This window comes from Octodon degus, unplaced genomic scaffold (assembly GCF_000260255.1).
Source record: "Octodon degus isolate 3935 unplaced genomic scaffold, OctDeg1.0 scaffold00057, whole genome shotgun sequence".
NCBI lineage: Eukaryota > Metazoa > Chordata > Mammalia > Rodentia > Octodontidae > Octodon > Octodon degus.
In genome coordinates, this window is record NW_004524633.1 from 9002271 (window position 1) to 9013506 (window position 11236).

The 11236-nt window shown below is 42.5% G+C and overlaps 1 protein-coding gene across 2 annotated transcripts in view; it reads right to left on the minus strand.

Annotated features, from left to right (window-relative positions):
• Positions 1 to 1826: 1826 nt before the first annotated feature.
• Ptger3 (prostaglandin E receptor 3) overlaps positions 1827 to 11236 on the minus strand; it is a 74709-nt gene continuing 65299 nt past the window's right edge. The window contains exons 3-5 of one of the 2 annotated variants that reach the window (XM_023718278.1): positions 4456 to 4547; positions 2356 to 2404; positions 1827 to 2250 (exon numbers count right to left, since the gene is read on the minus strand). In XM_023718278.1, the coding sequence (XP_023574046.1) occupies positions 2398 to 2404; positions 4456 to 4547 (99 nt within the window). In that variant the 3' untranslated portion in view covers positions 1827 to 2250; positions 2356 to 2397. Of the gene's footprint in view, positions 2405 to 4455; positions 4548 to 11236 lie in introns of both variants that reach the window. The other variant, XM_004633999.2, reaches the window with a different exon arrangement.

Here is an 11236-nt window from a genome sequence, read left to right on the forward strand (position 1 = left end):
AAGATGAAGGCACTTGTAGAAACCACAAACTGTATTGCAGAGTCAGGGCCCTGAACGTCTGAATGCGTAGGTAACAGAGTACAGGGTTTCAGGTGCTCCTTGTTAGTGTCCCATGGGTTTCTGTGAAGTCTAACTGAAATTTCCCTTTTAATTTTCACTCAGCTCTGCTGCAAAATGGAAACTGCTCTAAAACTTAAAGCTTACTTTAAAGTAAGTATCAGAAATATTTTAAGTAGGCTTATATTTTCTTTATATCAGGCTTCAAACTATTTAGAAAAGATGATTCTGTTTCATGAGTGATATCTTTGTCAAATAGTCATTATTTTCCAAAGTATTCCAGTTACCTTACAAATTTTCTTAGCAAGAATTTTAATAAACATGATTACACTAAAATGAATGTGATTATTCCACTGAGCTGGAGACATTTTTAAATCAGGGACGTTTAACATAGAGTTTGTCAAGTTGAGTGACAACACCAAAACAGAGGGCTCTGTTACACTTGTTTACATTTTAAACTGCTAACATGGTGATATAGTTCGTGTTTCAATTTCCCGAGGAAGCCTTGTGGGCTCATAGGCAGAGATCACAGGGGATTGGAGAGGGGTGGTGCTTATCAATGGATTAGTGCACAGAGGTGATGCTAGGAAGTGAAGCCTGATTGGTGGAGGTCACTGGGGTGTGGCCTGGAAGGGGCTTTCTCCCTGCTCCTCCCCTGATGTCTCAATGCTTCCTGCCCACCATGCCACAAGCAGCCCTCCTCCACCAGGCCCCTCTACTGTGCTCCGCAGCCGTACATTTGAGAAACAAATAGCAATGAGACAATTTCTATTTTTGCTGGTTCCAAGTTTTCTCTCTTTGAGGCCGCCAGGACAGGTGAAAGGACACACAGCCCTCAGCACAGTGTCAAAACAGGCGACACTGCACATGTGTGCTCAGTGAATGGGGCTGAAAGAGGGGCAAAAGCAGGAAAAAGCCGAGAGGAAAGGAGGTTGGCTGGACTTAAAAGTAGAAAGAACATGTCAGCAGAGAACGTGAAGATAAGTCCAAGTAGTATTTGAAAGTTTGCAGTTTTTATTTCAATACAGATGAAATCCTTTTATTTCACAAAAAGTAAAATTTCATACAGAATAACTGTCAGTGATTAATTCAATTTAGCCTGTTGTATGTAGCGTTAGGAAAAATGTAAGGAATCTTCAGTTGATCATCATTGAAGTATAAAATAAAGAATGAAGGAAGACTCAGAGGACTGTGTCTGGATTTTTTTATTCCTCTAGCTGAATATTTAGTCCTCACAACTGCAAGACTAACTATTTAAGGGGGCCTTTGGCTGCCCTCCTTTTTTCTTTAAAGGCAGAGAAATCGCAATTAAGCAGATGCCTGACTTACTTAGTGACCCATAGCCAGCAAGTAAATTTAGGAACTTTGGTTCCCAATCTTGTCCCACAGGAACACGTCTCTGCAGCCTTAGTCACACACTTGGCATAAGTGTCTGTTGCCCCCATGCCCTCCCGCCTTCACCGTCTCCTGAGGGGCCCAGCTTGTGAGGTGAAGTCTTACTTCCTATGTGTCCACATTTTACCGTCGAAAATCTATCCAGATTTTGCAAGCTTATATTGTATATGTGCAGAATAGTTTGGATAATTATATTGTCAATTTCTGTTTTTTGTTGTTTTTTTTTTGTAATTTAGGGAAGGGCCTACAAGGTGTTCAGGGTCTCTCTACTAGACTGGACTCGTAGTGATCCGCCTGTTTACAGCCTCCCAAGAGCTGGGATTATAGTTGAGCACCACCACAACCAGTCTCAATTGCTGTCTCAAGCAGGCCCGGGCATCAAACTCCCAGCCTCTGCGCCTGCTTGTGGGGGGGTGTTTTAACCTGCTGAGCTATTTGGCTGACCCCAAACTTATATTGTAAAGTCAAACCATGAATGCAAAGATCTCCACATCTGTTTGAAATCTGGTAAAGTTCTGAAGTTGGAGAAAAGTCCTGGGCTAAAGCTGGTGGGGGGGTAGCTCAGAGGCTTACATGCCTGCCTGGGGAGCACAGGGTCCTCAGTTCAATCCCTGGTAAAAAAAAAAAAAAAAAAAAGTCCTGTGCCAGGAGGCTCTCTCTCTCCTGCTCACTTTTACCAGCAATTATAATCCGTGGAAAACAGATCCAACTCCTTAGAGTCTGTCCAGAGCCCTTCAAAGAAGTCAATTTGGCACTCAGCGGCATGCACTATTTGTGACGAGCCTGGCCCCGGGTGCACTGCCACCAAGAAAGACATTGAAAATAAAAATGAGATAAAAATAAAAATTATCATCCAAATGAAAACATGAACTTCTCCTTCAGCGGTGGGAAGAAACCACAAACCTGAGGAGACAGGGATTGCGCATAAAGTCCAGCTGCATTCTTTCAGTATCTGTTAGAACAGAGAGAGAAAGACGCAATAAGCAGATAGGTTTCTTTCTATTTTTCCGGCATGGGAGTCAGATGTAAATAACAAATATGCATCCCTGCTTGCCACGCCATCTTGCCTGAAGTAATTACATGTGTTTTATGAATAAAACAATTACAGGTACATCAAATGGATGAATAATCTCACTGTAAAACAAGCACCAAAGCCTAAGAGGGAACGTACACAAAGTAAAATAGTCATGAAATTTATTTCTTTGTCTTATTGATCCAATAAAGTGCATGTTATCTTTATTTTTTAATCATATTCAATACTACTAAGAGCAATAGCAAATCAGAAACTGTCATACATGGCTGATGAAATTCTCCATTTCTCTAACTTGGAAGGCTGTCTTACTGTATGCATTTCTTATCTATGGTTCAAAGACTTCTTATGGGCAAAATTACAAAAATTAAAAATTCTTACGAATTTCAGTCTATAAATAATAATATAGTACTATTTATTATGGTATTAGATGTGACCACAGATTACAGTTACATTAAACTATAGTATGCACTTTTTAAAAACTCTTATGTAAATACTAAAATAACTTTACAGAGAATTTATAGTCTAAGGAATTCTTACTTTATATTACATGATATAAAATAATAATGTATCTGTAATATCATATGTATGTAAAACAAAATCAAGTATGGAGAAAAAAGAATAGAAAAATACTATAATTTTTTTCCTGATACAAAGAACTGAAGTAACTTTTCTATTTTTTTTTCATTTTCCAAAGTTTCTATAGAAATCATGAGCTCTTCATTATGATATGGGAAAACGCAGCAAGATTTACTTCTAAAAATAAAAATAAGGCCGGGTATATAGCTGAGCAACATAAGCACTTGCCTGGCAAATACAAGGTCCCAAGTTCAATCTCTGGTACCACAAAAATAAAAACAAAAATGAAAAGAATACTAGAGTGAACCTACTGCCCCCATAAAAAGTTTGGAAAGAATATGCCTTTTTTAACTTTGTTTTTCCGGGGTGCAAGCTGTGTTAAAACAGAACAATGACAAGGTTCGTGTGTCTGCAACTGACAGACACCAAGGAGAGTGTGCAGGCTAGTAGAGGGCCCATCTTAGTCTAAAAGGCTATTGACCTTGTGACATTTAAGTTATTTTCTGAATCATCCGGCATATTCCTATCTTGTGGGCCCCACTGCACACTGTGTTGCCACTGAAAATCACATTCCGTTCTTCCCCTGAAAGACAATGAGGATCTCTGAGTTATCTTAAGCACGAGAACACAAATGACCAAGGAAATTGCACTGCCTGCCTGTCCCCATTCACAAACACAACATGTCCTCCACAGAGAAGTGACTATGTGTGACATACAGGGAGAGGGGTGTGGTGGGCAGGCTCACATTGCTTTGAAAAGGAAGGTCAACTCTTTGACTAGCTAACCGTGCTGTTTATGAAAACAATCATTAGAATATTTCTCTCACATCCTCTCTCAAAAAAATAGGTCACACAATTCAATAACACCCAGCCGGCATTGTGTTCAATTAATACCAGAGACCTGTATTCCCTAATAGAAATACTGAAAAGAGGTGTTTGAGGGAGGAAATTCATGCTTGAAATTCAGTAGAGTGAATCATGCATCACATTGGGCATGATGCTCTGTTTTCTAGAGGGTTTGTTCATTGAAGCATACATTTTATACAAAATAAATCTCATCCAAAGGGCAGGCATGAGAGTGCTAGCCATGTGGTGAACACACTGGATTCTGATGAGTAATTGAAACAGGAACTTGGGCTTAAAATACCCTAGAGACTGCTCTTATGAAAAATCAGGAACATGCCGGCTTTCCCATGGCAGGAGAATTGATTTCACAAGACCTGCCTGGACACAGCCTCAGAAAAGTCATAGATGGAAGACCTTTAAGTAGAGTTTTCATACGGGAATAGCTCCTCTAAGCCCTCTATCATCCTTAGTCAGAGGTGCGTGGTAATAGAGCAGAGCCTCCCGGGCTCTGCAGCTGCACTGTGCTTTCTGGTAGCTTCTGTGTCTCACCTTTCCGAGTGGTCTCTCCACACCAAGGTTGAGGAACACTGGTGGGGCGAGGACGTGGAGCTGGATGCATACTTGTGTGTGCGGTACCTGATCTGCAAATAGACAGAGGGTTTCAGGGGACAGAATTATTGATTATGACTCCTGCTGGCAGATGACAATCCCTTGAGCATCTTCGAAGGAAATCAAACCTTGCCCATGAACCTGTGCTTACGAGCCAGCAAGTACACATATGTTAGTCTCTGTCTCCCTTAGACCACCTCATCGCTACTTCCGTGCTTTGGCTCATACTCTTCACCCCTTGTACCCGCATGTGTTGAGAGCAGAGACCCAGGCTTACGGGACTGCTCCCTCTCTACAGCTGTTATCCCCATGCTAGTCAAAGCTCAGATGCTGACTTCAAGTGGTTTGGTGCAGGAGGATCAAATTCTATCACTCTGGTTTTCAGGACTTCTTTTGCTCTTACAATAAAGACCAGGATTCTTCATTTGACTTTGGAGGTCCTGTTGGATCTTGCTGCTGGCTAAACCTCTCGACTCATTTCCAACCTTCTGACCCTGTTCTGGTGTGCTTCTGCCATGACCATCTGTGCACAACATAGAGAGCGTTAGCCTCCTTCTCACCCAGGGCCTTTGCCCTTTGGCCTCTCTCCCTGATGCTTTCTTCTACTCCTTCACCACTTTGTCAGCTCCTACTCAGTATACAGGTCTCAGTTTGAGAAAAACCCACTGCCTGAGTGTTTTCACTATTTTCTTTTAAGAAATTCATTATCATTTGAAACTAATACTCATTCTGCACCAATTTGTTTCATATTTGTCGTTATACCTAAGGTATAAGCTTTGTGACAATGGGGTTCATGTTTTGTTCAGCTACCAGTGCATCCCTAGAAAATGACCACAGTCCCTGGCATACAGCCCTGGTCAGTAGGCAGCATGGATGACTGACCTCAAAAAACTGGTTCTGAGTCCTGGCCCTCACTTGCATTCTCCCAACCATAGCATAAATCTATTGGATTAATTCAAACTTCTCAGAGAGAAGCCAGCCAGATAGTTCAGTGGACTAAAGCACCTGCTTAGGCAAAGCACAGGGATCAGGGTTCGATCCCTGGTATGCCATACTGACCCCGACCCCAGGGTGTGCTGAGAAGACTGGATGTGGAGGCACGAGCCTATAATCCCAGCGCTTGGGAAGCTGAAAACAGGAGGATCAGTACTAGTCCAATCTGTGTAGTGAGACCCTGTAGAACCTGTATGAAATACATTAAAAAAAAAAAAAAAAAAACTTCTCAGAGAATGTTTTGTCATAGCTGAAAAAAATCATCATACACTTCTCAATAATTCTGTTACAGGAAAATGCGGAATAAAGTCAGATTCTTGCAACCTATTGCAAGAAAAAAAATAGAACAAAATGGAATTCAGTATTTCCTCAGCCTGGAGTATTAGCTCGCCAGTGGTTTTTCTTTCAAAAAATGTAACTACCACTCTGAAGCAGCGTGCCTCCCTTGGACAGACGGCATTACCTAAGTTATCCATATACGCACACAGGTTTCAATTTTTTTTCTTTCCTGTTTGGTCCTAGGGATTGAACCCAGTGTCGTATGCACCCTAAGCAAGTGCTCAGCCACTGAGCTGCATCCCCAGCCCTACTCCTTTTATTTGAGACAGGAACTCATTAAATTGTGCAGCCCTTTGTCAAACTCTGCCTCAGCCTCCCAAGTGCCTGAAATTTCAAGGGCATGGCCCTGTTCCAAGGTATTTTTTCCATTTCTTGGCTTGTGCTAAGTAAGTAGGGGATTTCTGTTCCAGGAAGGCATTCTCTGAAAGCTTGTAAATGACTTGTCTTCTTTTTTTTTTTTTTTTTTGGCAGAACCAGGGATTGAACTTGGGCCCTTGCACTTGCCAGGGAAGCGCTTATTCCATTGAGCCATCTCCCCGGCCCAAATGACTTGTCTTCTTTGCATCGAAATTACACTTCAAAGCTTCAGCCTTAGTTTTCACAAGTGCATCAGGTTGAACCATATGTAATTATGTTTTGATAGGTCAGAAGTAGTTGAGTTGTTCTCCTGCCCCTAAAATTACTCTGCATTCTATACTATAAAATTCCTCTGTACACACTAGAATGGCAGCCACATGACATTATACATTTGTCCAACTCCACAGCATGGCCACAGCAAGAAAGGACCCTCGTGAAGACTATGACTGTGGGAGATGAGGCTTGAGTTAAGTTCATTTGTGGAACAAATGTACATTAATCATGCAAGTGGGAAGATATGGCAAATTTGTGCACCTTCGGGTCAATTCTGCGGTGAACTGCTTTTTTATTTTTATTTTTAATGTATTTAATACAGGGTCTGTAGGGTCTCACTAAGTAGATTGGATTTATAACGATCTTCCTGTTTTTAGCCTCCCAAACGCTGAGATTACAGGCATGTGACACCACCCCCAGTCTATGTGAACTGATTTAAAAGTAAATTCTATTTTTAAAATAGTCATATGTTAGAAATTAAATTTGGCTTAACCTAATAGCTAGCTCTTGTTCTGACCCCAGTGTTTCTCCACATACCTCCTTTGTATCATCTCTAAGACAAAACTGGGCAGATCCTAAATAGCTCAGTGTTTCCCACTGTGACAGGTTTGAGTCCTGAAGTACCTGCAGTCCACCACTGAGTGGCTCCAGCCCATGCCTCTAGGTTCACCTCTGACCTGCACAGGGGACTGCTGGAATCCTTAACTCCTTTCTCTTTCTGAGACCTCCCTGTGACTGTGATTGCGGCATGAGCGAAGGGTGCTCTTTCCTTTTCCTAAAATGTCTCTCTCCAGCTCTCTTTAGAATGAAATCTTAGCCTGTAAGACCCAGCCTTTCACTTTCTTGGGAACACGCCATTCCTTCTACAGCCTTTATGCTATTCATGTGCACTCATCTCTTTATTGGTCTTTCTGTTAGTTTCTCCCACTTGGGTTCATAATCAGAGTGAACAAGCTTTGAATTGAAGAGAATCCTAGGAAAATGATGGACCCTTTCTCAGTGCCTAAGATCGTAATACCTAAGAAAGACTGAACAAGTATCGCTCATGAGAACCTACGAGGTGAGTTACTTCAATAGCTAGGATGGCTTATTCATCCTTTAAGAGTTTCTTTTGGATCCAAAATGTGTGCTCTGTATGGCCCCAATAGCACTATAAGCATATTCAAGATTACATTTCATATAATGTAATTGAACCAAGAAGAAGGCACCAGATCGAACATTTTGCCTGAATGAACGAATAAATGAATGATGATGAATGTTATCTTCAGTTGAGAATTCCCAGAATCAGAGCCAAGGATTTCTATGTAAGTTGACTATTCAGCACTTCTTCTTGAGAAAAGCCAATAATAAAGTCAGAAAGTTGAATGAGGAGAAAGACAGAGCAGGAAGGGATGAATCTGCATGAATCCAGACTCAGCCTGGCCCTCTAGGGAATGCTGGGTAACTGACACCTCTGTGTTTGACCCATCTGCAGACAAGCAGTTTTCTACTCCACAGCCATCATTCCTGGATGCTTTAGGGAGATGACGCACCTCGGTTCATGTAGCTATTCCCAGTGGTGCGGCCCTGGGGCTCACTGTGGGACTACTGTGGGACAAGGAGAGTCTAGGTGTGGCCCGAAGAGCTAGCACGTGGGACCAGCAGTGTGGGAAGTACCTTTCGGCAAGCTGTGTTGAGCTGGGCGGGGAGGCACCTACCATGTGCATGGATTGGGAAGGTTGCCTAACTGAAAATAATCTTCTCCTTCATGCTACCAATTCCTAAAATCCCTTCAGCTTTTAAAGACAAAGCTTTTCATCTACATCAAAGCAGTATTTTAAAAGAAGATTACTTAGGATGATAGGAAAGAAAGGAAGAAACATTGCCTGCCATATGCCACACAGACCTTTACGTTACTTGATATACTTAATTGAGTTGTTCTTGGGAAGTCTGCATGTTCTCAGTCTCATTCCTAATCAGAGCCCAATAAGCACTGAATAAAATAGAATTCTAGGCAGATAGCTGACTCTCCATGGCTAAGATCAGAAGGTCAAGGACTAAACGAACCTTAGTACACATGAGAACCCAAATACTATTTCGTTTTTATTTTCATTGACTGTTTCCTCCCTTTGATACGCTGCCTTCCATCCCCAGCAAAGTGTGGGACAGGCAGCTCCTCTTGCTCGTGCCTCACATCAACCTGCACATATGCTGCGTTCTGCCCTAGCCACAGATATATGCGATCTTCCTCAAGCTCCAGAGCAAGGCGGGTCCTCCGTCTGGATGTGAGAGTCCGAGTGTTTCAGTTGCAGCGTGTTACTCATGAAGCCAGATTATAGGATGTTTGAAAGAATTCATTGAAGATATTAAAGGTTATCAACGTGTTTGTATAGGATGAGGGTGATCCACCAACTTGAATCTGGCTCTTGGACTGAATTATTTTCCTGTAGCTATTGTGGTAAAAGGATTGACATGTGAACGGTCACTCATGGACACCTATGCAGTCCAGCTTTTGCTCCTTGTCCTCTATTTGTGGATCCTGTGACTGTCAGAGGTTTGGCCAAGGGTGCTTTAGATGTGGGATCACAGATCCCCTGGCTCTGTGTGCCCAGCACTCTGTTAGCCCGCAGTCAGCCTGAAGATGTCCATGAGGAAGCTTTTGAAGAACAGACACAATCTAGAGAATTCCCTGGGTCCTCTTACCCATCATCCGGCTCTGAAGCCTCCCTACCCGTACCTCTCCTGTCTTCCTATCCGCTGGCTCCTTTTCCTCCACTTTGCTTTTGTTGGGAAACAAAATATAGCCCGAGCCCTGTGCTCCACTGCTCCCTGGTTCCCTTAAGTGCACCGCGACTTCCTGGTTCTCTTCACACAGCTTCCCCAAGCAGTGCACCCACTGCCCTTGCTTCCTCTCCAGTTTTCACCTAAGCAGCTTGAAAAAATGGCCAAGTCTCCTCCCTTTGTGGGTGCTGTTTTAACCCCAAACATTAGCCAAGAGACACGCAGGTACCCTGCCCAGTGTCTCCAGGAGGAAGTGGCGGAACTTGGGCTCCAATGTGAGCTGGCTGGTTCCAGAATATGCGAACTAATGCCCCTGCAATGCTGGCTTCTGCTAACCCCCATAATTGAATCGCAGACAACTCTTCCCCTGGTAACTTTTGGTAACTGCGCTCATCTCTAGTATTGTCAGATTCAAGAAGATAAGACTACTACTAAGCTGTCATGCCCACAAATGTGTTCCTTTCTTTTTATATAAATACAAAGAAATCTTATTAATCAAGAATGGACTCATTATTTTGATGAGGAGTGAACTAAAATTCATATTTTCATGAAACTTTAAAGGAGAAAGAAATTAAATTAACTGGCAACTTAATAAGTAAAACAAATAGAGAAACAGGGATAGAATTTAGCCTACAAGGATCAAGAAAATTTGGACAATTTTAGAAAGTTGGAATGTAAATGCAACTTCCTGAGTGGGTTGGAACAATAGCATGTGTAATGTACTGGCTGATGGCATCCTTGAAGAAAGTATAATCTAGTAGGCAAACAATTGAAATCAGAATAACGATAGTATTATTCAATTATGCTCAGAGTATAGCAGGGTCATGGTTGTCTTCCTCTCCTTGGGCGGAATTCGCAGGACAGATCCCGAGAGTTGCTAAATTCTTCTAAGCCACTTTGCCTGCTACCACCAGGAAGGTGATGACCCCTAGGGGAGTGGAGAAAAGTGGAGAAAAGTGCACATCTTACAGCTAAAGAGAACCTCAGAGTACCCATAACCCGACCTTCTCTTTGGAGAGGAGAAGGTGAGGCCCAGTTGCATATTTTGCTTTATTTTGTTCTGATTTCCAATCTAGTCACAAAGCTAGTTTGCAGACAACTGGGTCTGGAATCCAACTTCCTTGTTTCCGTCCCATTCCCAGGCCCAATAATAGATTACTGGTTTCATGCTTTTATAAACACACTAAGCTGCAAGTACTTTTTCATGATGAAAGGAAGAAAAGAAAGAGTGAAATAAGGAAGGAAGAAAAAGTAAAAGAAGAGAGGAGGAGGGAAAAAGGGAGGAAGGTGGAAGGAAGGGAGGGAAGAAAAAAGAAAGAGAGGAAGGAAGGAAAGAAGGAAGAAGGGAGGGAAGCAAGGAAGGGTATGGAGGGAAAGGCAGACAGCTGAGCAGGATAAAAAGCTGAAGTGCAGGAACAGTTGTGCTTGGCCCTGAGCCCCCAAAGGGCCTTGTGGTACTAGACCAGAACCTGCCATAGTGCAGCTGGACTATTCCAGGATGTTCGAATGAATGAGTTTTTAGTACAGGGTCTACAGGGTCTCACTACACAGGTCAGACTCACACTGATGCTCCTGTTTTCAGCCTCCCAAGCACCGATTAAAGGCATGTGCCACTACGCCCAGTCTCAACTGCAGTCTCAGCATGCCCTGGGGACTAGGCCAGCATGGGGATCAAACCTCAGTCCTTGTGTCTGTCAAAGCTATATGACCGGCCCTGAATTAATGATTTTTTAAGTGCAATTACATGCTACGTAAATGGGTGGATATTTCCATCTCATAGAACAGAAAAATAAAAGCTTAATAAAGTTAAAAACTCACTCAAATCTGGGTCTAGGGCCTGCACCAGGATTTAGGTCTTCGGCTTCTAATTTATTATATAACCCCAAAACTTTCCTTTCTGAAAAAAAGTGTGGATTAATTATTCTGAGAAGGGTTTAAAAATAAATTATGTAGGGGCCAGGGAGATGGCTCAGTAGAAGTGCTTCTCTGGCAAGCGCAA